We start from the raw sequence: 26,073 nt of genomic DNA on the forward strand, positions 1-26,073 counted from the left end.
AACAGGGATAACAGCTGGGTGTGAAATAGGAGGGAGAGCCTTTGCCCAAGATCCCAGATTCACCACCACCACCACACAGCTGTGAGAAGCTGGGGTGTAAGTGCTGTTAAAACCTCAAGGACACAGATGAACGTGTGTCAACCTAAACATGCAGGGAGGGAGCACTGTTAACTATCAACAAAGCTACATACTTCGATATGAGATCATATGCCTTCTATACCGATTAACAGAAAGATCCAAAATAAATGAGCTCAGGACTCATTTGGTAGAAGCAGCAACCTCGGTTTCACGATTAAACCTAAAAAAGTAGCAATTGCCAGATAGAAGAAAAAATCCAAAATCCAACAAGAAGAAAAATCATTATTTATAGCAAGTACTCATTAAATGTTTATTACCTGAATGAATGACAAATAATTTCATCCCATAATTTTTAAATTGCGTTAAAACTGTGAGAGTATTTAACTTTTCAAATTTCATACGATCTTATTCCTTCCGTGCTCTACTTTCTAAAAGCTTGATAATCTTTTCCTATTTCTCATAAAAAATTCTTATGCTCACAGTGAATAAACTGGTGGCATAAAGTTACTTTAGTTCAAGCGAAAAGGTTTATTTCTGCTAGACATCTCACCCAGTTGCAAATTAATCTGAACTGGAACAAATAAAAATATGAATTAAGTTTTCCTATCACTCTCTAAAGGTTCATGTTAGGCTTCATTTAGGTGATCGATTTTATGTGAAGTTTACTATTCAAGAAGTTTTTAAATTATGTAACAGGAGTCTTAATATTCAAAACTGTTTATACTTTTCTAAGTCAGGATGACAAGAACCTGGAACAGAATTTCTACAAAAAAGGCCTGTTTCCCATGGGAATATACCAGAGTTCTGATTTTATGCTCACATCACACAAAGATAGGCTGTTACTGGAGAGTTGTTTTGTACAGATGGTATTTTTAATTCTCCATGTTTTGTCCAAAAATGTAGTCTTCGTTTTCATCAAGAGAAGAAGTCTGGAATTTCTTCCATTTCAAACTCATCTCTCCATTTTTGCAGGTCTTTTGCATCATTTATCATCCATAACTTTGCAAAATACTTTAGCCTTTTCCTGGAGAGAAAATAAAATATGATTTATTTTATAAATGGAATTATCGGGGTACAATACATTTCACTGACAGCTATAAAAGGTCTAAGACAGGTGTGCCTGGGTGGTGCAGGTGGTCAAGCATTTGACTCTTGGTTTTGACTTGGGTCATGATCCGGGGTTGTGAGATCGAGTCCCATGTTGGGCTCCATGCTAGGTACAGAGTCTGCTTGAGACATTCGCTCCCTGTTTGCGTGCTCTCTCTCTCTCAAATAAATAAATCTTTAAAAAAAAAAAAGGGTCTGTGACTTAGAACACCAGACAGGGCTCTGTGGTCAGGAAGTTGTGTCAGCATCAGCTTTCTGGTGACACTGTTATAATCAAGGACTGAGGCTGCTGATTGCCACTACTACCTCCAAGGAGGGGAGACCCCAGCTTCTTACCCTTCTAACTCGGACCAGAGGCTAAGTGTGCTCACAGGATGAAAAGTAAAGCTGATATAATACAGCAAAGCTAGCTAATGAAAGAGCAGAATGCCAGCATAACATCGACCAACCAGTTAAATATTTAGGGTCTGGAGCCAGGGTGAATTCTAGTTATTGCTCCACCACTGACTAGGTATAGGACCCTGACTTCCTGGTCGATTTCCAACCCTCGCTTGGCCTCACTTTCCACAACTACAATATGGGGATAATGCCAGTACCTATAGCTCACAAGGCTGTCATAGGGGCTGAGGTAGTGCAGGTAAAGCAGTAACACTAGTAACTGGGGCCTGTCTGTCTGGGCTGCTACAAATGACTGCGTAGACTTGTTTCTGTGCATAGTAAGCATTCGATAAATACTGTTATCATAAACCCACAGAAATGTACAAGATTCCCCTTGGTTTCTTTGATCTTGCCAATGGAACTGATGTGATAAGCACTTTAAGTCAAAAGGTAAAAATAATGAATATAGTGTCTGAATAAATGATCACTTTCTACCCCAATGCAACCTCTTTTGACAATTCTCTCTTGTTCAAGATTATAGATTTCAAATTTGTCACACAGTAGTTGGAAGAGTTAAAACATTATAACCTGTGAATTTTATTGCTCTTGCTGTTCTACTGGCTATATAGCAGGAGTAAGTATAAACTACCATATTTTACTGCCATCTCATATATATATATATATATATATATATATATATATATATATATGTCCCTTTGTAGTAAAGTTTTATTCTAGTTTCTCTAGGGAAGAAGAAAAATAATAGTAAGATAACAAAAGAGAATTTAAGTTTGTCTTTGGACTTGTGCAGAGAAGTAAGGGCTTATCTTTGAACTCTCATAATAAATAACTACTTTTCTAACCTGGTATTGTGGAAAGGTTCCAAAAGAGAATGCCAACAGAGGAAGCCACACATCATGCCAGAATCCAGCGCTTTGGATTTGGTCAACCATCATTTACCCCTGCACACTACAGAGTGGCAAGGCAGAACCACAAGAGGAAAGAAATGGAGAAGTTGTTTGCAGTACTGTACTTCAGTATACAAGTTGGTAATTGTTTAATTAATATTAGGCATTGCTATTTCAATATTTAAATTTGGTAGCAATTTGCAGGACTAAAAATTTTTCCTGTAGTGTGGTCACCAGCCAAGATTTTCTATTTGACTAACAATCTGTTCCCTCAGAGTCACAAAGCTATCAACCAGGGCAGTAATATCTTGCCCTAAGCATATCCCACTTTCCAGGTAGTACAGGAGTGGGGCAGGGGATGGATGAGGAGGTTATGTCCTTTTATCATATAATCTTGTATTTGGGGGGAAAGGCTGTAACTTATTATTTTTTACTATGATATTTTTCTTGGAATATCTTTCTTCCAAAGCATACCTCTGATATAGATCAAGATCAGTTAATATACTGACTACCTACTGGCTGGATATCAAGGGTAAAAGATAGAATGCATTCACATAATTCACATAAGCATTCTAAGTGACAAAAAGAAGGCAATTTAAAGATATATTTATTCATCTCAGAGAGAAAGAGGAGAGAGAGCCAGAGCAGGGGAGGAAGGGCAGTAGGAAAGGGAAAGAGAATCTTTAGGCAGACTCTTCACTGAGTGCAGAGCCCCACACAGGGCTCAATCTCACAACCTGGAGATCATGACCTGAGCCGACACCAAGAGTTGGACGCTTAATTGACTGTGCCACACAGATGTCTGAATAAAGCTGGTTTTTTGTTTTCCATTTTTTTAAAATATAGACTCCAGACCCAGTGTGGAGCTCAACATGGAGCTTGAACTGACAAACCTGAGATCAAGACCTGAGCTGAGATCAAGGGTTGGACGCCCAGTCAATTGATCTACCCAGGTGCCCTGCAGGTAGTTTAGAAAGAAAAATTTGTCATAAACAATCCACAAAAGAAGGGACATGGGGATACGGACTATAATTACAGAGTTATATAATACTATTATTTTCATTCATACCCTGACAGAATGCTTACTTTCTGAATGCAGTATATGGATAAAGGAAGTACTCTAAAGGTTTTAAATGTCATGGTTTCTTTTAGTCATTTGTTGTATAATTGAATGCTTTAAGCAACCAATGTGTTGGCACACAGTAAGGAGTTAACTTAGTTCTTTAGAAAAATGACTTTAAAACCAATTTAGCAACTCAACAGATAAAGATCTGAGTAAAGAAGGCGGACTGAATTCACATGAGCTTTTCAAAGATCTGTTTTCATTTAATTTTAATTAAATGTTTCAGAATATTTGAAGAAATGCTTAAAGGTAAACCTAACGTTCATTTACAGGACATTCCTCTTCATTGGACAACTTGGAAGTTTTCATTATAAGTAAAAAAATGCCACACAATCATTCTGACCTCTTCATATTTACTAATCCTTCTAACTCTTTTGACTTGCTAGCTGCTTTCTTTAAAATTTCCCCAGGAACATCTGCTAGTTTAGCCACATTTAGTCCGTAACTCCTTGCTGCAATTCCTCTGGTTATTTGATAAAGAAAAGTGACAAAATCGGGAACTTGCTCTTCACCTACAAAATAAAAAATAAAAAAATAAATAAAAAAGAGGAAATAAAGGAATCCATGCCTGCAAGTTCAAAGCAGAAGATTAAATAAGACATAAATTCTTACAACTTCACTCAATTAAAATTTACAATCTGAAAAAGAAACCCATTGTTCCTAATCACTCTCCGCTCCATTTATCAATTATACATATCTAGGAAAAGGGGAAATACTATTTTGAAGATTCTCTTGCATTTAGGACCTTATAGCTCACCTAAAGGTGGTTTTTTTTTTTTTTTTTTTTTTTTTTTTTAAGTAAGATTCTGTTTTTAAGTAATCTCTACACCCAGCATGGGGCTCAAACTTACAACCCCGAGATCAAGAGTCACATGCTCCAACGACTGAGCCAGTCATGTACCAACTGCCCTCCCCGACCTACAAGTTTTTAAAAATGACTTGGTGTAAGGAAAAGATTTGTTTTATGCTTCTTCCCAAAAAATTTCAACTGAACTGCTATTATCAGAAAGGAAATGATTCTGATACACAGTACAATTTTTCCTGTAAAAACAGACCAAGAAAGTGTTATTTCAGTGAATGTGCTCACTGAACAGTCTTGTATGCAATACACTCTGTAAAGTAACACATGTAAGAGATATTTCTAAGAATGCTAAAAACAAAACAACAGCAAAAAATGCATAAGGAAATACAACATGGTGCAGTTTAAATAACAAGACTGAGAAATTGTGGTTTACTAAATGTCCTGGGTTAACTGAGAGTTACATATATTCAAGTGGACACTGTTCAGTTCCACCCAGCTCCCCCAGAGGACTAAAGGGTTTACTGCCTCAGCTCTCAGGAAGGCTGTCAGTCCACAATCCACAGCTGTATCCCCTCTTTGGGAGTCACCTCAGCTTAAGAAGAGAACTGCTTCATCTGAGGTCATGTCCTGTCTTGGGCAGCCTGCACCATGACTGGTTGCTATGGGAGTTGGTAGGCAGCTTCTAAGATGGCAACTAAAGATCCCTGCCTCCTGGTGTTCATGCCCTTGTGTCGTTCTCTGCCGCTGAGTGTGGCAGGGCCCACTGACTTGCTTCTAACAAATAAAATATGGCAAGAATGATGTGTTGTCACTTCTGAGATTAGATTGCAAAACACTGTGGCTTCTGTCCTGGGCATCATTTTCTTGCTTACTTGTTCTGAGGGAAGCCAGTTGCCATATTGTGGGCTGCCTTATGAAGAAGTCCACATGGAAAGAAACTGATGTCTCGGGGCACCTGGGTGGCTCAGTGGGTTAAAGCCTCTGCCTTCAGCTCAGGTCTATGATCCCAGGGTCCTGGGATCAAGCCCCGCATCGGGCTCTCTGCTCAGCGGGGAGCCTGCTTCCTCCTCCCTCTCTGCCTGCCTCTCTGCCTACTTGTGATCTCTGTCTGTCAAATAAATAAATAAAAAAAAAATCTTAAAAAAAATCCACTTAAAAAAAAAAAAAGAATCTGATGTCTCTGGCCAACAGCCACACGAGTGAACTTGGAACTTGGAACTCTAAAGCTTGCCAGCACCCATGTAAGAGGTCTGGGAAGTAAATTCCCCCAGTGAAACTGTGAAGTGATGACAGACCTAAACAACGTTGACTGTATCCTTGGGAGAAATCGTGAGGTAGATGTGGCCATCTAAGCTGCCCCTGGTTTCCTGATGCAGAGAAATGGTAAGATGATCAATGTTTGCTGTTTTCAGCTATGTTTGGGAGTAATCTGCTATGCAACAATAGCTAACTAATAAAGGATATTAAAGGCCAGGCCCCCTCACCTCAAACTGCGTCAACTCTGAGAGACCAATCCCATCTCAGAGCTCTCGGTAGGACTGGCTGAAGCCTTATGACCACAACACAGCCCCATCGGACCAGGCCTGCCCTCAGGTGTTGATCATGAGAGCACTCCCAGCCAACACCTGCCCCAAAAATCTCAGACTCTGCTACCACACAAATACATACACAGAAACAAAATACTTCCAAATAACTGGGATATAATGAAGTACAATAACAGAAAGACAAAGCTGCATACTGTTTAATCTTTGATAAATCTCAAGCATCTCAGGATTATGCAGCTTTTATTATGAAACTCAACCCAAATACACAGAGTTGTAAAAATGCCCAAAATGAACCAGATTTTTAATAATTTCTGAGATCCTGGGGCACTGGGTGGTTCAATCGTTAAGCATCTGCCTTCGGCTCAGGTCATGATGCCAGGGTCCTGGGATCAAGCCCTGCATCGGGCTCCCTGCTTGGCAGGTAGCCTGCTTCTCCCTCTGCCTGTACCCCCTGCTTGTGTTCCCTCTCTCCCTGTGTCGGTCAAATAAATAAATAAAATCTTTATAAAAAGAATTTCTGAGATCCCAATAAACATATTATAATTTTACCAAGAGCTTTTTCTCATATATTATGTCATTTCATAAATGTGTATGATAAATGGGTTTACTCTTTTATCAGCTAAAAACTAAAAAGCATAACTGAGAACAAGGATAATGGAATTTTCTTTAACCTCTTCTAAGAATTCAGCAGCAAAGAACACCTTTCTAAGGCTGGGTGCTGGAAGTGGGAGGTGGAAAGAATGCTGGCACTCTCAGGAATACAGACTAAAACTCACATTACAAAGCACTAAGAATACCTTTTGCCTCCAAATAAAACTTGAAGAACATAAAGAACAGGTGAGGAGGTGGGTAGAAGGAGACTAGGAAAGAAACGTGGAGAAACCAGTGCCTGCTACCCTGGGTAATTTTTTGTTACTCACTCATGCTCACATGACCAAAAGTAAAGTGAACAGCAGTAGGCAATCCAAAGGGTAAACTCTTCTCATCCTTAAGACAAAAAAACAGTCTTTATCACGTCAACTGGCTTGGTTCTAACTGATGTACCTATGTCCAGCCTCTCCTCTCCTCTATAATCTAACCTCCATGACGGTTTTCTTAAAAAAAAAAAAAAAATCATTCATCTGTCTGTCCCTTTGTCATCCGTCCAGCCACCCACTCTTCTATCCTTTTCTGGAAGCCCACTAATGCCACACAAAACCCCCTTAGTTAAAATTTGCTTTGCTGATGGCATTTTTTTTTTTTTTGCTTTATATATATAACATATAATATGTATACATATACATAGCTATACAATGCTTTTTATTAATATAGCTATAATAGTCCTGTATTTTATAGCTATACAGTATAAAATACTATGTTGCTCCAAATAATTTAACATACCTCAGCACAGACAGCTGCTCAATTTCTCATCACATCCTAGTCACCACTGCAGTACTAATTTTGGTAGTTCTCACACCATCAAGGTAAATAATGAGACTACTCTTCCATAATCACATTAGGGTTTTTTTTTTTAAAGATTTATTTATTTATTTGAGAAAGAGAGAGTGTGAACATGAGCATTAAGGGACCGAGGGAGAGAAAGAATCTCAAGCAGACTCACCACCGAGTGCAAAGCCTGACAGAGGGCGTGATCCCACCACCCATGAAATCATGACCTGAGCCGAAACCAAGAGTTGGACACTCAACTGACTGAGCCACCCAGGCGCCCCCTCACATTACAGAGTTTTAAGAGTTATGTTCTCCATCAGGACTGTCCCTCACTCCTCTCAGAGGGGAGAAGGGGGGAGAGCGTGAGTGTGGGTGTGATGCAACTGTGGCAGCAGACAGCCAGCGAGGAGAGAAGAAGGTAAAGAAAAGCTCTTGGTGAGGACTTCACTTATAAGCCATAACCGTTTCTAGATGGATATTACTGAAAAATTTATCTGATACTGCTTAGAGTCAGAGAAAGCAATAATTCCTGTTACTGCTGGTTAAAGGGGAACTTAGCAAAATTTGTTTGAAAGCCAAACTTCTGTGGGCAGTTATTAAAGAAATATGTGTGTTGATCAAATAGTGTCTGAAGTCACTTTTGGGACTGATTCATAACATTTTTAGAGGTGGACGAGGTGAGGTAACCTGTCCAAGATTTTATAGACTGGAATAGATTAAAGTACATGTTTCTTACTGCAGGTCTGCTGCTTTATCTACCTCGCCATGAGAAATAACAGTTTATCTTCAAAGCCACCCAAAAGGTCTTTGGGGTGCTTGAGCGATAACCTACGCAGGGCCCTCTAATTCAGACAGCAGAGGAGCTAGGTTAGAGGTAATGGATGAAACACATATGTAGCTGGAAAAACACTGGAGGTAAGCAGGCAATGCACCAATGCTTCAAAATTCTGAGTGAAAATTATTTTCAACCTAAAATTCCAGCCCTAGTGAAATTATAAATGAAGTATGAAGGTATACTGGAGACTTTTCATTCCTGCAAAATCTCAAAACTTTTCACTCCTTTAGCTGATATTATAGTAGCCTATCCAAAATCTTTTCCAACCCTAAGAAAACCCTGATTTTATATGGAAATAACTCACTGACCATTTAACTGAGGGGATAATGTCCTCATGCCAAGCTCTGAAAGTTGATCCTGATTAATCTCGGCTGATCCAAGCTACCCCTGTCATTGTCGCTTTCTAGCCATTGGTTTAAGGGTGAGCATGTGACTCAACTCTGAAAAGGAGAGGTGACAATGATGAGATGTTAGTGAACATCTGAGGAGAGCTCCCCGGCTCCTAAGAAAGAGTCCCAAGAAATGCTGGTCCCTATTCTTTCTTTGGATATTTGTTGATTCTGGCTTTAGGGTACAAAAGAGCCTCGGCCCCACTGTCTGACGATGAAGCAAGCAAGGCTGGAACACGGAGCCTGGGAAACTGTAAAGAAGAAGAGCTGAAGCCCACTCTTCCTCTGAGGTCCCTGTAATGTGAGATTATTTCTACTCTTACTGTTTGGAGCCTCTGTGAATTCCAGGATCCTGTTACCTGCAATAAAATGCACAGAAGGCGGGATGAGAGAAGTCCTAGTGTGCTGGTGAATGCAGGTGTCAGGACAACAGCTGTGCAGCAGGCCTAGGGAGCAACCAGCTCAGAGAAGCAGGACAAAGGGCTCCAGGGGGAATGACTCCGGTGAGGAGAAGTGGAACCAGCAGTTCAATCACATGGAAAAATGTCTAGAGAGGCATTTTATAAAGCTACTGGCAGGTACAGGAAGAGTCAGATATAGACTCAAATAGAAGAATGGAACGAAAACAAGGCAATTACTGCCTTCAAAAACACAAAAAGCAAAAAAGTTGCATTAAGAACAAAAATGCACTTGTCCTCATACCTGGCTCATGATTAAGCAATACTTCCTGGCAATAACAGTGAAAACTCTAAAGAGGAATGAGGCTGAAAGAACCTGGAACGAGTACCCTGGGAGGTCAGAGCAGCAAAGGCTGAGGACTCCCATCCAGCCCAATGAGAAGCCGAACAGTAATGTGTCCAGATGATGAAGCAGGAGATGGGCAGATAAGCATATGATTTAGAGATTCAGAAAGAGCAATGAAGGAGGTGAAAGTGGCTGCCTTGGGACTGGACGGGGAGGGGGCATGGAGGGAAGGGACAGAGGCAGGGGTTTACTGCCGGTTAGCATGTGCCTTTCAGCATCATTTCATGTTTAAAATTAGGTTCATGAATATAAATTTCAATTAATAAAATAAAATGCCAGAACACTTACAGGTTGGTAGTCAGTTCACATAAAGGCTTATCACTGACCCTTCTCTGCTGGTGAACTCTTGTTTATCCCACTGGGTTTTAGCTTATAAGCTCCTCCTGTCACTTTGGATGCAGATTAATAGACATGAAACTGCTTCCATGAGAGAATTTATGATGTGTTTTTCAAGACTGCATGGTGGTGAAAGGCAAGGATTGCCTAACATTACATTTAGCTCAGGTCCAGGGCTTTGTTTTATCTGGGCCAGCTGCCTGATTTCTTTTTCAGGTCCATCTTTATTACTTTTCCAAAATAAAATTTGGACCCTGGAGTGTCTTGGGTAATGGATTTTCCATTGTAGCACACCAACTGTGTAAACCACTTCTGGCCCACAGGCTGGGAGCTTAAAAAAATTACTACTGAACAGGAAAATAAGATTATACTGAAACTGACTATATTACTTAGAGCGCTTGAATTTATTTCTGTTGGCTAATGATGTTCTTTTTCATGAAACATCTCATTCCTGTGACAGTGGTCCAGGGTGGGAAGGCTAGGAAAAATAGTGTAGATCCCACATACCTCTTCTAGCAGAGCAGGAAAGAACCTGCAAGCAGACAGCAGATTCTAGGACTCTAGGCTTAGTTCAACCCCTACCCAGGTGGCCCACGGGGGCAAGCCACTTGACCTGACATTCAGTTCCCTTGTCAAGTTAAGATAAAACATATGTTCAGTATAGAATACTGGGGATGAGACATTTTTTAAGATGACTAATATACTTGACTGTTCGGGCACCTTTCCTGAGACCAATCTAAGAGTAAAACCTACACGGCACCCCTGACCCTATCTCCTTCTTATAGAAAAACGAAGTAGACAAAAACCAGAGAAGTGCTCAGAGATGACAAAGATAAATGTAAATTCTACTTGACCCTAAGCTTGGAGAAAATGAACTTGGACAAATGTCATTTATAATCAACATTCACAGCTTTTATTTTTAATAAGCAGTAAGTTCACGTATTCATGAATCTTGTATCAAACACGAAAACCAACAACATTCCTGTTGTACTTATTGCAAGTGTATTTCATACCTGAATCCTCTTTGCTTTCATCCTCAGTGATCAAGAATCCCATGTGATAATTTCCCACCTGTTGCAAGTAACTTTTTTCTAATTCACAAACTGGTGGATAATGGGTGACAAACAGGGTTAAGGATTTCACCTAAAGCAGTAAGACATGACAAACGTTATTTTACTTTTATATTTATTTATTTTTAAAGATTTTATTTATTTGTCAGAGACAGAGAGAGAACATTAGTAAGGAGAGCGACAGGCAGAGGGAAAAGTAGACTTCCCGCTGAGCAGGGAGCCCGATTCGGAACTAGATCCCAGGACCCTGCAGTCACAACCTGAGCTGAAGGCAGACGCTTAACCAACTGAGCCACCCAGGTGTCCCTGTTATTTTATTTTTAAATTTTACCTTAAACTTTTCTCCAATTTTGTTTTGAAAAAGTTCAAACCTTTATAAACATTGTAAGAAAAGTACAATGAACATTGCTATACTCTTTCCCTAGACAACTGTTTTTGGTTCAATTTTATACATATAATATATAAATATATATAAATATTTTATATTTGGTTTGCATTTTGCCATAACACACATATACACACACACTTTTTTCCTGAAACATTTGAGAAATGCAGACATGACACTTCATCCCTAAATACCTAAAATTCTATCTTTTAATAACAAAAGCATTCTCATATTAACCAGATAAAATAATTAAACTTGAGAAATTTAACACTGATATATTACTATTACCTAACATTAGTCCACAAATTTCCTTAACTGTGCCAGTAATACTCTATAAAGTTTCTCTATATTAAAAGAAAAAATCAAGGATCATGCATGCCACACACCTAGTCATGTCTCTCTAGTCTCCATCAATCTAGAAGAGTTCCCAGCTTTCCTTTTACGTCTTTTATGACATTAATGTTCTTGAAATATCTAAGAGTTTCGTATCATGTTTTGTTTAATGTCCCTCAATTTGGATTTGATTTTTTTCTCCAAATAAGCTTAAACCTTACTGGCAGATATATTACATATTTATGGAGGTGCCATACTCTTTTCAGTACATCGTATCAAGAGCCACATGATATCAATTTGGCCCACTATTGGGGATGCTAAATTTGCTTATTTGGTTTAAGTGAGTGCCCAGAAGATTTCTCTACTATACTGACACCTTTCTCCTTTGTAATTAATGACTTCTGGAGTAATACTTTGAGATTGTGTGAATATCCTTTTTTCCAACAATCTTTCATCTCAAAGTTTTGCCATCTATGGATCATTGTTGCCTGATGATGCAGTGACTAGTAAATGCTGATTTAAAAAAATTCTCTCTGTATTTATTAGTTGGCATTCTGTAAAGAAGAGCTTTCTTTTCTCCCTACCCTACCTCTGCCATTTTGAAATTTATTTTTGTTTTGTTAGTATTCATATGCATTTATGGATTCCTTAATAAGCATTATTTTAAAGTATACATTATTATGTATTTTTGAAATCCCTTATTTCTTAAATCTTAAAAGAAGCTAACACCAAATCTTGATCTAAAAATTGGCAGAAGAGGCACCTGGGTGGCTCAGTCAGTTAAACAGCCAACTCTTGATTCTGGCTCAGGTCACGACGTCAGGGTTCTGGGATCAAGTCCCGCAATGAGCTCTGTGCTCAGCGGGGAGTCTATCTCTGCCCCCACCCCACCGTTCACACATTCTCTCTCTCTTTCTCAAATAAATAAATAAATAATCTTTTTTAAAAAAAGATAAAAATTGGCAGAAGGGGGTGATTAAATCAAAGAACTTCAGTTTTGATTCATCTGCCATTCACCTCATTAAAAGTCAGAACACGTGCCTTCTCTCTTATAGCAATTATAATAAACCCATTAAGGCAAGATTTCTTTGATGAGCTGCTCTTAGAATCTGCCCCCCAAGTATCTGTGGACCAGCTGTCTCCATGATGCCCCTTCCCTGAGGTGACATGCATTTGCTGCCAAAAGACCCAGGGGTTTGGGTCATAACACTGCTCTCCTCAAGGCCATTTTCAGCTCGCAGGCGCCACACAGAGCTTCCCCATTCCTCCTCTCTGCTCTCTCTTCCCCATCCCAGCAATCAAAAGACACCAAGAAAATGCAGATTTTCATCCATAAAAAAGGGTAGAAACTCTGCTCCTGAAGAATCCTCTTCAGTGACTTACCTCTAACATAAATTTTATCTAAAAATAACACTTTCTTCATTAACATTTAAATCATCAAAAAGCTGCTATAGAAGCAACGAAAAGAGAAGTGACAAATTTAATTCTGTCATGATTTGTTCCTGAGGGTTCCTAAAGGGATCTTTAACATATCGCCAAACTGCTTTTGGTAGCCAGGCTCCAACATGGCCTCCCAATGCTCGTGTTCTTGAGCAGTGAATTCCCACAGTGAATCAAGGCTGGCCCTTGTGCTCAACAGAATATGATGGTAGTGACAGTGTGTGGCTTGTGAAGCTAGGTCATAAAACACATTTTGTCATAAATGCATAAAATACTTGGGCCACTTGGAATGGTTCTTCTGGGAGCTGCCAGAAGCCACTCATATTCAAATGGCCCCATGGAGAGAGGTTCATAGAGAAAGGAAATGAGAGCCCTGGGCAACTGCCGGCACTAATTTGCCAGCAGCAAGCATGCCACATTGGAAAGGGTCCTCCAGCCCCAGTCAGTCCTTCAAATGACTCCATGACCACAACCTCAGGAGAGAGCCTGAGCCAAAACCACCCAGCTAAGGTGCTCCCAAATTCCTTACCTCAAGACCCCTGAGAGATCTAACAGATGATTACTGCTGTTTTAAGCCACTTAGTCTTGGGGTAATTTGTTATGTGTCACAGTAACTGATAAGCACTTGGAGCAATGAAATCAAGCTCAGAGGGGGCTGTCAAATTCAGTCTGTCATGATTCGTTCCTGAAGGTTCTTAAATCAATGTTTAGAATGTGTTTGGGAGGCAGTGACAGGACTTTCCTGAACCTGTGATATGCAGTTTCTATGATAATTAGATGTTCCTGAGCTCTTCTTGCAAATAAAGAATTTTTTTAAGAAAAATTAAAAGTATTTATTTTAAAGTGGAAAACATGCCACCATTAACTATGTAAGCTCACTAAATGTTCAAACAAAAAACAGGCCCACAGAAGTTTAAAGAAAAGGGGAGTTATTTTTGCATCCTGTGCTGTGCAAAGGAATAGGAGTAAAAAAATGTGCTTTTACTGGTTATGTAAGGAAGAGAAGAAGAAATGAAAAGGGAGGAAAGACCCATAGGAAAGAGTTTTAAAAGCAGAGAACAAAATACTAAGAGAAAAACCGAAGACCAGACAAGGTTCCGGACAGGTGCCAAGAAGGAGAGGCAGAAGAGGAGAGACGAGAATGAACAAAGAGAGAGAGCATTAATAAAGGAGGGAGCTTGATGGAGATGACAAGGATGGAGGATTTAACACAAACAAAACTTCACACCAAGAGGCTCAGACCTGCCCTCTGGAAAAAACAGATATGCATTCAAAGAGTGAAAGAAAGACACAAAGACATGAGATTAAAGGTCTTCTACCAAGGCCCTGTAGGATATTGCTCAAAAAAAGATTTCATAGGTTAAAATGGCTCTATCTCATTTTTGTTCTTTCCTTAAGGACTGGGTTGCAAGTTGGGGTGGGGGGGTTTCCCTGCTTTTAATTCAGAGTTTGCCAAGGATAATGAAAACAGTTCTGGGGGGAAATACTGCCAGAGAGGCCTTTACTCTGTGTCAGCAAAAGCAAAGAAGACACATCAAAGAATTACAGACATGATGTAGGGCTAATCCACCTAAGTTCAATGTAGAGTGTTTTAATGGCCAATTGCAGGTATAGAGTCACTTATAATAAAGATAATTTTTTAAAAACAGACTTTAATTATTTATTTGACACAGAAAGAGACAGAGACAGTGAGACAGGGAATACAAGCAGGGGAAGTGGGAGAGGGAGAAGCAGGCTTCCTGCTGAGCAGAGAGCCCGATTTGGGGCTCGATCCCAGGACCCCAGGATCATGACCTGAGCTGAAGGCAGTCGCGTAACAACTGAGCCACCCAGGCATCCCTGATCATTTTGAATATTTAGAAGCTGACCAGAAAAACAATTTATATGCTATGCACCATTCACATACAAAAAGCTGTGCAAGATACTCACATCTCTAATAAAATGCTCGAGTGTAGCATAAGCAATGGCGATTCCATCATGGGTGCTCGTCCCTCTTCCCAATTCATCCAAGATAACCAAGGACTGGGATGTTGCTTGTCTTATTATTTCTGCAGTGTCAGTCAGCTCTTCCATAAAGGTACTCTGTCCTTTATATATATTATCTGCCGCTCCCATCCTACAAATAAGATGAAGACACCTTGATTTTTCCTCTGAATTTTATTATTAGGAAGCCAAGTATTACTTTATGAAAAATAAAGGATCCCTGAGGGTCTATATACTGTGTGCCAATAACAGCTGAAATCGTATTAAAAAAAAAAAATGTGTTGGATATAAAGAAGTGCCTAACGTCAAAGTGCACCCTGTAGAAACATTGTGGATACAGCCTAAGGTATAGGACAGAGCTCCCCAAAAGTAGGGAAACCTCTGACCCTACCTTCTGGGCAATCATCCCAAACCAAAGTTTTGGTATTCCAAGGGAAAATAATGCTTCTCTGTGTTGTTGTGTTTAAAAATCCAGGAGTCTAAAAATTACAGAATTAAAGGGTTTTTTCCCTAGTATTTCCTTAACAAGATTCCACAGTGTATTACAAATTACAGTACCACCTTGAAATAAAATTTATTTATATAAGCTAAAACTTTTTATTAGGATGAAAGATGTTTAGTAATCTCAGACACCTACAACAGGTTCCTAAAGTGGACTTCATGGAACACAGTTCTTAGAGATGTCAAGAAATGAGTGCAAAAGATGTAAGGGTTTCTTTCCTGTAAGATTTCCACCATCCTTTAATATTATACTGTACATTGTGTATTTTCTAGAGAAGAATCTACTATACAGCATTTCTCTAACTTATTTCACTGTGGACCCCTAAAACTCCCAGAGCACCTCATGGCAATAATGGTCTACAGAACATATTTGGGGAAATGTCTATTTAGTGTAAAAGGATTCTGGGAGAAAAAAAGGTGTATGTGGGGGAGAATCATTAAGCAATACTCACTCAAGGTCAGGCAGTTAATAGCAAAACTCAGAATTCAGGTTTTCGACCCGCTAACCAGCTTTGTGAGTTCTGGTTAACTATTTTCTTAGCAAAATACCTTCATCAATGTAGTTTTTCTCTAGTAGTTCACATGTGACCTACAGCAGCATAATGTACCTTTTCTTTTTGGAGAATGTCATGGTGAAATCCAGCCTTAACCATCTCTGGGCTGGAGCCTTTTACTGGGCAGGGAAGATGGAGTACATTGTTTTTCCCACAGATGGGCAGACCCTTAGGAGAACTACTCCAGGAATAAGTGCCATTTAGAAATTGTATGTAACTCCATCTAGGATAACTCTACCATAGATGGGGTTATATGGAAATATATATATATAGGGTGCCTGGGTGGCTCAGTTGGTTAAGCAACTGCCTTTAGCTCAGGTCATGATCCCGGAGTCCTGGGATCAAGTCCCGCATCAGCCTCTCAGCTCCATGGGGAGTCTGCTTCTCCCTCTGACCTTCTCCCCTCTCATGCTCTCTCTCAAATAAATAAATAAAATCTTAAAAAAAAAAAAAGAAATATACATATATATTTATATAACATATATATGATATATATATTTATCCATATATAGTGCTTTAATTGCACTATATATATAGTGCTTTAATTTTATCCATTTTAAAATCAGTAACAATAAACAGAACTTTTGAAATGTTGCTAACTTAAGAGCATTCTGGTTACTTTCTCGAAGTTCAAACACTGTTATTTATATCAATTTTCAATGTTTAATAATATTTCTCCCCACCACAAAGGTCAAACTTTTCTATCTCTGAAACCACTCAACTCTCCAGAATTGTAATGTTCGACCCCATTTAACATAGTTGCTTTTTCTCCCTATATGTTACAAGCTGACAAAAAGAATGACCCTTTGGCTGATAACAAAGTGCTCTGATAAGGCCAACATGGGGGGGTGGGGGGGAAGGCCTTTGATTCTCAAGAATTAGAGTAACAAGCAAGCACAAAGATTTTCATACAATATTTTAAGTATTATACTTAAGTGTCTTCTAGAAACAGTAGGGTAACAGAAGAGTCTGGCTAGAAGTTTCATGAACTATAGGATGCTCTTGGGAAGTTATTTTTAGGCAAATACATACACACATAAAACATTTAGTATGTGACAAGGGAGAGATTTTTAATGAGGAAGGGAGGAAAGGATGAACGATCAATCTACAAAAAAAATGCCAGCTAGGTGGTTATTTTGAAAACAAAACAAAACAGATGTGCCCCTACTCAAACCATATTCCAAAATAAATTTATGTAAAAGAAGAAACCATAAACATACCAAGAGGTATAAATGAAATTTAATCTCTGGATAGGTAGATAGGTGGCTTTATAAACTTAGCACCAAAACATGTATACAGCAAAAAACACGCAAACACAGACGGACACAAATATTTGCAACATGTATAAAAAAGGGTTAATATTCCCAATACAAATACTCGCATAAAGCAAAACAAAATGGTGAACATTTCAACAGAGGCAGGCAAAGAACAGGAAGAGTCAATTCACACACACAAAACTCATGAAAATATTCACATATTATGCAAGTTCAAACAGGAATAAAATGCTGTTTTATATACATCAATTAGCAAAGAGTTGAAAAGGAACGATGATATCTACTACTATCAAGAGTATAGGGAAAAGGGTATTCTTATGTGAGACTGAGACTTGTTACAATCTCCCAAAACGCAATTTAGTGATGTCTGTCAGAAGTCTTTCACAACCCATAAATTTCACTCCAGGAATTAACACTATGGAAATTATTGCAGAGGTATGAAAAATATATGTACAAAGATATTCCTTAGTGTTATCCAGTGAAAACCTGGAAAAAACAAATGCCTAAAGAAAAAAGAAAGAGCAGTAATAGTAGGATGGAAAACTCTGCAGCCAGTAGAAGTGGCATGTTTGAACTTAGGACATCGGAAAATGGCCACAACATATCTTATGTGAAAACACGAGGTCACCAGAAAGTGTCTAGAGTTAGTGGAGGGATCCGTGAGGGCAAGAGGCCTGTCCAGCTGCTGAGGGAGCACAGGCCGGTGCTAAGAACATCTTTAGCAGTGTTCCATACAGACACAAGGACAGCATCCAAAATTAAAGAAAAATCAAGGAGAATTGAGGAAAACTGACAGGAGGATAGAGAAGGACTGACAACAACCAACAAAACAACTACCACAGAGGAAACGAATAAAAATATAATTCACTAAATAGAGTTAAAACAAACAAAACCTCTATTTGGTGTCCTCAGAGAGATTAAGAACACTGCAGCCTTAAAATAAAATAAGGCTACCAAAAAAAGGAACAGCTGGAGAACAAAACATCTTGTAAATTAAAAATACGATGACTGAAAAAATTCACTGTATAGGCGGGATTAAAATTAGATACTGTGGAGGACCATGGTTTTAATCTGAAAGATAAATTCAAAGAATTCTCTGAGACCAGTAAACAGATCAAGAAATGAAAAATATACACAAATAATTTTAACATAGTCAGTTTCTGAGGGTTTAAATCCCACCCAATAGGAAGTACAGAAGTCAGACACCAGAAAAGTAGTAATATCATAGAAGAAATAAGACACGCATCTTCAAATGGAAAGTTTCCACAAAATGCCAAGTAAGATTAATAAGAGAAGATTTATACCTAGAAACACACTGGTAAAATCTTAGAAATGACAGAAATTTTAAAAAAGATCCTTAACACTTCAGAGAGAGAAAAAAAAAATTCCTAAGAGAGAGAATAAGCTGCCACCAAACTTCTTATCTATAATGAATGCCAAACTAGAAGATAAGGGAGCAATTCCTTTACATTTAGAATCTGGGAGTTTATATCCATTTAACCTTGCAAAACAGATATGAAGGCAAAATAAAGCTTATCTTAGACTTTCAAGAACTCAAACTGCTCAAAGAGAGATAGAGACCAAAAAGGGAAAAGAGCATTTGAGAGGAAAACACGAGGTATAGGGAATAGGAGAAGTGCAAAAGCTAGACAGAAATGAGAATTTTAGAGTGGGGTGCTTAGAAGGGGCCCCTCTGACAGTTGGATACCTTAAGGATTACATACTTTTTAAGCTGTCAAGTGAATGTGACTGTAACATATACACAAATCCAAATAACATAAATGCTCATTATTGGCTCCTTCCATTTGTAAACTAGCCTGTGAAAAAGAACGAGGTAATTGCAGCAGGACAGATGTTGAGAGCTTTTGGAAAGGTATAAGTAAGAACAGTTTTAAAAATGAGAAGACTCATATAATGATAAATGATTTCTTTGTATTTGTAGCCAGAAGTTCAACAGCTAGTGTTTAAAGCAAATAAATCTAAAATTAGAGTGAAGACTAGTTTATAGACATTGTAAGGTTAACTACCAGCGGAACAAAGGTGGGATCCTCAGAGCAACTGCTTTGAGTGCAGTGGTCTAGGGTTCAGTGCCAGAGGTGCTGGGAGTTTGAGGTGGGAAGCCTTTTAGTTTTCAGTTGTATGCTCCCTGTACCATTTGAGTTCCCTTCTATTGTGACCAGGCATTGCTCCTGTAATCATTGTTTTTAATAAAAATGTCATTTTTATTAAAAACTGCCTGTGCAAAAAAAAAATATAGAAGGTTATCAAGGTGGTTAGAGTTATTGTCTCAGGGTGGAAGAAATCCTGGTAATGTGGTGACCCTTTCTCTTCCTCCGAGCCCCTAGCAAAACATCTGGTACAAAGATGGAGAATGATAAAAGAATATTAAATAATGTCTTCTTTCCCAGCTCCAGGGATTAAGCAGGAAATACTGGCCTAACATGGCTGCTAACAAGATTCTATGCTTTTTAAGTGCTTCTTTCATTACTATCATTGAGGCGCCTTTAGAAATTAAGGAGAATTTTAGACCAATATCACTGATGAATATGGATGCTAAGATTCTCAACAAGATCCTAGCCAATAGGATCCAACAGCACATTAAAAAGATTATCCACCATGATCAGGTGGGATTCATCCCTGGGCTACAAGGATGGTTCAATATTCGCAAATCAATCAATGTGATACAACAAATTAATATGAGAAGAGAGAAGAACCACATGGTCCTCTCAATTGATGCAGAAAAAGCATTTGACAAAATCCAGCATCCGTTCCTGATTAAAACGCTTCAAAGTATAGGGATAGAGGGAACATTCCTGAACCTCATCAAATCTATTTATGAAAGACCCACAGCAAATATCATCCTCAATGGGAAAAAGCTTGCAGCCTTCCCGTTGAGATCAGGAATAAGACAAGGATGCCCACTTTCACCACTCTTGTTCAACATAGTATTAGAAGTCCTAGCAACAGCAATCAGACAACAAAGAGAAATAAAAGGTATCCAAATTGGTAATGAAGAAGTCAAACTCTCTCTCTTTGCAGATGACATGATTCTTTATATGGAAAATCCAAAAGACTCCACCCCCAAACTACTAGAACTCATATAGCAATTCAGTAACGTGGCAGGATACAAAGTCAATGTACAGAAATCAGTGGCTTTCTTATACACTAACAATGAAAATACAGAAAGGGAAATTAGAGAATCGATTCCATTTACTATAGCACCAAGAACCATAAGATACCTGGGAATAAACCTAACCAAAGAGGTAAAGGATCTGTACTTGAGGAACTACAGAACACTCATGAAAGAAATTGAAGAAGACACAAATAGATGGAAGACCATTCCATGCTCCTGGATCGGAAGAATAAACATTGTTAAAATGTCTATACTGCCTAAAGCAATCTATACTTTTAATGCCATTCCAATCAAAATTCCACCGGCATTCTTCAAAGAGCTGGAGCAAATAATCCTAAAATTTGTATGGAATCAGAAGAGACCCCGAATCACCAAGGAAATGTTGAAAAACAAAAATAAAGCTGGCGGCATCACCTTACCTGATTTCAAGCTTTATTACAAAGCTGTGATCACCAAGACAGCATGGTACTGGCATAAAAACAGACACATAGACCAGTGGAACAGAGTAGAGAGCCCAGATATGGACCCTCAACTCTATGGTCAATTAATCTTCGACAAAACAGGAAAAAATATACAGTGGAAAAAAGACAGTCTCTTCAATAAATGGTGCTAGGAAAACTGGACAGCTATAGGTAGAAGAATGAAACTCGACCATTCTCTTAACACCGTACACAAAGATAAACTCAAAATGGACAAAAGACCTCAATGTGAGACAGGAATCCATCAGAATCCTAGAGGAGAACATAGGCAGTAATCTCTTTGATATCAGCCAAGAGCAACTTCTTTCAAGATATGTCTCCAAAGGCAAAGGAAACAAAAGCGAAAATAAACTTCTGGGACTTCATCAAAATCAAAAGCTTCTGCACAGCAAAGGAAACAGTCAAAAAAACAAAGAGGCAACCCACGGAATGGGAGAAGATATTTGCAAATGACAGTACAGACAAAAGGTTGATATCCAGGATCTATAATGAACTCCTCAAACTCAACCCACACGAAACAGACAAACACATCAAAAAATGGGCAGAAGATATGAACAGACACTTCTCCAATCAAGACATACAAATGGCTATCAGACACATGAAAAAATGCTCATCATCATTAGCCCTCAGGGAGATTCAAATTAAAACCACATTGAGATATCACCTTACACCAGTTAGAATGGCCAAAATTAACAAAACAGGAAACAACATGTGTTGGAGAGGATGTGGAGAAAGGGGAACCCTCTTACACTGTTGGTGGGAATGCAAGTTGGTGCAGCCTCTTTGGAGAACAGTGTGGAGATTCCTCAAGAAATTAAAAATAGAGCTTCCCTATGACCCTGCAATTGCACTCCTGGGTATTTACCCCAAAGACACAGATGTCGAGAAAAGAAGGGCGATCTGTACCCCAATGTTTATAGCAGCAATGGCCACGGTCGCCAAACTATGGAAAGAACCAAGATGCCCTTCAACGGATGAATGGAAAAGGAAGATGTGGTCCATATACACTATGGAGTATTTTGCCTCCATCAGAAAGGATGAATACCCAACTTTTGTAGCAACATGGACAGGACTGGAAGAGATTATGCTGAGTGAAATAAGTCAAGCAGAGAGAGTCAATTATCATATGGTTTCACTTATTTGTGGAGCATAACAAATAGCATGGAGGACAAGGGGTGTTAGAGAGGAGAAGGGAATTTGGGTAAATTGGAAGGGGAGGTGAACCATGAGAGACTATGGACTCTGAAAAACAATCTGAGGGGTTTGAAGTGGCGGGGGGGTGGGAGGTTGGGGTACCAGGTGATGGGTATTATAGAGGGCCCGGCTTGCATGGAGCACTGGGTGTGGTGAAAAAATAATGAATACTGTTTTTCTGAAAATAAATAAATTGAAAAAAAAAGAAATTAGTTCAAAATAAAATATAGAGTCAATAATTATAGATAAATGTATACAGGTAAGTCAGTAATTTAAATTTACATTTAAAGAAGCAAATCACATTTTATACAATAGAGATGTTCAAAAAGGCTGAATTTCAGTCTGCCTAATAAGTGAATTCTTATTTTAGGCCTTAGGCCTTGAAATTGAACTTTCTATACATCTATTACTTGGCATTAAAAAATCAGCTGTCACATTGAAAAAGGAAGTTCTGGCCTAGAAGATGGAGTGAAAACTTTTTAAAAAGTCATGCAATTTATAAATTATATAATGTAGCCAAATATGGTAGAAAAGGTAACTTGAGGGAAGAGACCAGCGCTCTAGTCCTGGCTTGGCCACTAAGTACCATGTCATCTTAGCCAAGTTAGGTTACCTTTCTGTGTGGTCCTAAGCTTCGTCATCTGTGAAATGGGGAAACTGGAACAGCTAAACTCTATGGGCCCATCCTCTTCCCAAAGTCCCATGATTTTCACGAATGTGTTCATTTATGCTCATACTAGTACAGAAAAAAGTCTGTTAGATTAAATCTTCAAATCCTGAACATCAATATCAACTTATATAACTTGGGAAAATCCTTTAATTGAAACTTAACTTAATTGAAACTTAACTTTTCAATTAGTTATTGAAAACTCATAGTGGCTGAGGCCCAAATGTGATAATGCATGTGAGAAAGAATGAGCATTTTACTGTGTTCTGGGCAACCACCTGAGTGTTATACCTGCATTATTTCACTGATTCCTGACACCACAGGAGATAGACCTTATCCTCACTTACAGAAGAGAAAACAGGTTTAGTGACCAAAAACCCAGTCATTCATGGAGTCAGGATTTGAATCCAGGTCCGTCTGATTCCCGAATGTACACTCCGATCTCCTTACTGTACTTGCTGTCAAAGGCTGGATGTGTGGTAGATACACAATAAAGTGACCCCAATGAACTCTGCATTCTGGTATTCACCCCTTGTATGATTCCACCTCCTCCGAGTGTAGGTGGGACCTGTGACTTGCTTTCAATCAATGGAATAGAGCCAAAGTGATGGGATTTTACTCCCTAGATCACATGATGTTATATGAGACTACATCTTGCTAGACCCACACTAGAGACTTTCTCTAATGCTTTGAAGAAGCACGCTGCCACACTGTGAGAGGGCCATGGGAAAAGGATCTGTGAGTGGTCTCCAGGAGCTGAAAGCAGTCCCTAGCCAAAAGCCAACCAGGGGACTCAGTCCTATCATCTCAAGGTGATGGATTCTGCCAGCAACTTGAATGAGCTTGTAAGTGGATCCATCCCCAGTTCAGCCTCCAGATGAGAACTCTGCACAGGACCCACCGAAACTACAGAAACCACAGAAACTCTGAAATAATATGCTGTTTCTTTTAGCTGCTGAGTTTGTGACAGTTTGTTACACAACACAGAAAACTAATTCAGTACCTTTACTCTGTAAGTATAAAAAATGAGAATTTGGTGTTCTCTTTGGATTCTTCTTGGTCTCTTAATCTATAGTATCCAGTCCTTAGTACTCTCCTTTCAATCCCACTGATGTTTCATTAATTTATATTCATTGATCTGAGTTATTCCGATAACCTTTTCTATCTTCAATTTCTCTAACAGCTATTCTATTTTTCACCTTACCACGAGACTCCTATTTTAAAATCAACTGAGTCATGTTGGAAATAAGTATAATAAGTCAGCCATAGAAGGACAAATACTGACTCCACTTACGTGAGGTCTCTAAAATAAACAAACTCGGGGTGTGGGGGTGGCTCAGTTGGTTAAGCGGCTGCCTTCGGTTCAGGTCATGATCCCAGGGTCCTGGGATCAAGTCCCACATTGGGCTCCCTGCTCAGCGGGGAGTCTGCTTTTCCCTGACTCTCCCCCTTCTCCAGCTCTCTCTCTCAAATAAATTAAAAAAAAAATCTTAAAAAAATAAAAATAAGACAAACGAACTCATAGAAACAGAAAAGTAGAATGTGGTTGCCAAGGGCTGGGGTGGGGGTGAGGAAAGAATGGGAGTTGCTAATCCACAGGCATATAGTTCTGATTTTCCAACATGAGTAGGTGCTAGAGATCTGCAGCACAACATTGTTCCTACACTCAACAAAAACGCATCGTACACTTAAAAACCTGCTAAGAGGGCAGATCCCATGTTAACTGGTCTTATCACAATCAAAGAATTTTGGGGGGAATCTATGATAAAAGAAAAATAAGAGGGTGTCTCAAACTGGACAACAGCTTTTTCTGCAATGTCAGCGAAAAGTTGATGTTGCATGAATGCATTGAAAAGTTTACATGTACATTTTTCTCATCTTAATACTAATTACTGAGTTTAATCTGCAGCATACAGAGATAGACTGAATCCTATCCAAGCGGCAGCAGGACATAAAGGTTGAGTGAGTAGACAAGTTCCAGAGCACTGTGCTTCAGCTTCCCCATCTGTAAGCAGTGACAACAGTATTGCCTGCTTTTCTACTTCTTACGAAGGTTATGAGAAATAAATAAGTTAATTTCTTAATTTTTTATAAAACAAAATAAATATACAATGGTTTCTTAATGCCTGGAAAATAAAACCCTAAATTCCTAGCATGGTTTATAAGGCCTTCTGAGTCTCTGTCCTTAAACCTCTCTCCATTCTCTTCTCCTTCTACCCAACCCATGAGTCAAGAGCGAACAACGTGAGTGTCCAAACTTAAAGTTAACAAAGGACTGACTGATCATCTGTGGCAAGAGTTGCAAGGGATGAAAGGTTTTAAATTTATGTTCTCCTTTGTTCTTCCGTATAAATTACAGTTATCCTTGTCCACTGTTGCTGAGTTTATTCTAAAATTATAACATACAAATCTAAGGAACATAAGAGAAACTTAAGTTTTTACTGAATATAAAAATTAATGCTTAATATTTTCATGGAAAGCTTATTGCAATAACATGGTACCTGGTAATTAAAAAGTAGCATGCAATCTCAACAGCATTCACCTGCATTTTCCATTCAGTTTAAAGACACTGCATTGAAAAGAGTAAGTCCAATTTTCACTTTTCACAATAACCTATTTAACGTAAAAGTGCTTTTCCTATGACAAATTTTTAGTGGTAAAGTCAAATTCATACTGATGAAGATTAATTTTTAAAAATGCTATTTACTTTCTGCTTCTCCAAACTATCCTTGCTAATGTCTTCAAGGCCTTCCTGACAAGACGACCAGATCACCCATTCTCCATCCCTACCTTGTTAGATTTTGTCACTGATGGTGACCAGTTGTTCTCTAATGATCTTAGCATCAAAGCCTCGATAGACTCTCAGTCATCTCAGACCCCACGGTGAGCATGGAAGTCCAATGTGGGCTCGATCCCGGGACCATGAGATCATGACTTGAGCCGAAATCAGGAGTCAGACGCTTACCTGACTGAGCCACAACATGCTTCATGGTATTATTGGGTTTCTGCCCTTAAGGACAGCAGACCAGATTTGAGGGCGTCTTAGATGTACTTTTATTATGCAGTGTTCCTAACTACCATTAGGCCACTGATTTTCAGTATCTCTTTAGCTGTTAAATCCCTTGCTCAAATGAAATTTCACAGAGAAACTCACTACAGATTAGATAAAAGGCATGCTGATTTGGTCCCGACATAGTCCTGTAAGGCCCCTTCTCTCATCCGGAGGGGGCTCTGGGGGGCTCTCAAGACCCTGTACAACAGTTTGAAAGCCATTGCCTCAGCAGGCAACACATTTTCTATTACAATTATATTTTTTCCACAGCACATG

At 38.9% G+C, this 26,073-nt stretch overlaps 1 protein-coding gene across 3 annotated transcripts in view; it reads right to left on the reverse strand.

Annotated features, from left to right (window-relative positions):
- Positions 1–374: 374 nt before the first annotated feature.
- Positions 375–26,073, reverse strand: part of MSH3 (mutS homolog 3) — a 180,944-nt gene continuing 155,245 nt past the window's right edge. For 2 of the 3 annotated variants that reach the window (XM_044266234.1, XM_044266241.1), the window contains exons 21-24: positions 14,890–15,076; positions 10,746–10,875; positions 3,938–4,106; positions 375–1,102 (exon numbers count right to left, since the gene is read on the reverse strand). In XM_044266234.1, the coding sequence (XP_044122169.1) occupies positions 994–1,102; positions 3,938–4,106; positions 10,746–10,875; positions 14,890–15,076 (595 nt within the window). In that variant the 3' untranslated portion in view covers positions 375–993. Of the gene's footprint in view, positions 1,103–3,937; positions 4,107–10,745; positions 10,876–14,889; positions 15,077–26,073 lie in introns of those variants that run through there. The other variant, XM_044266250.1, reaches the window with a different exon arrangement.

The sequence above is a fragment of the Neovison vison genome, chromosome 1, assembly GCF_020171115.1.
Source record: "Neovison vison isolate M4711 chromosome 1, ASM_NN_V1, whole genome shotgun sequence".
In the NCBI taxonomy this organism is placed as follows: Eukaryota; Metazoa; Chordata; class Mammalia; order Carnivora; family Mustelidae; genus Neogale; species Neogale vison.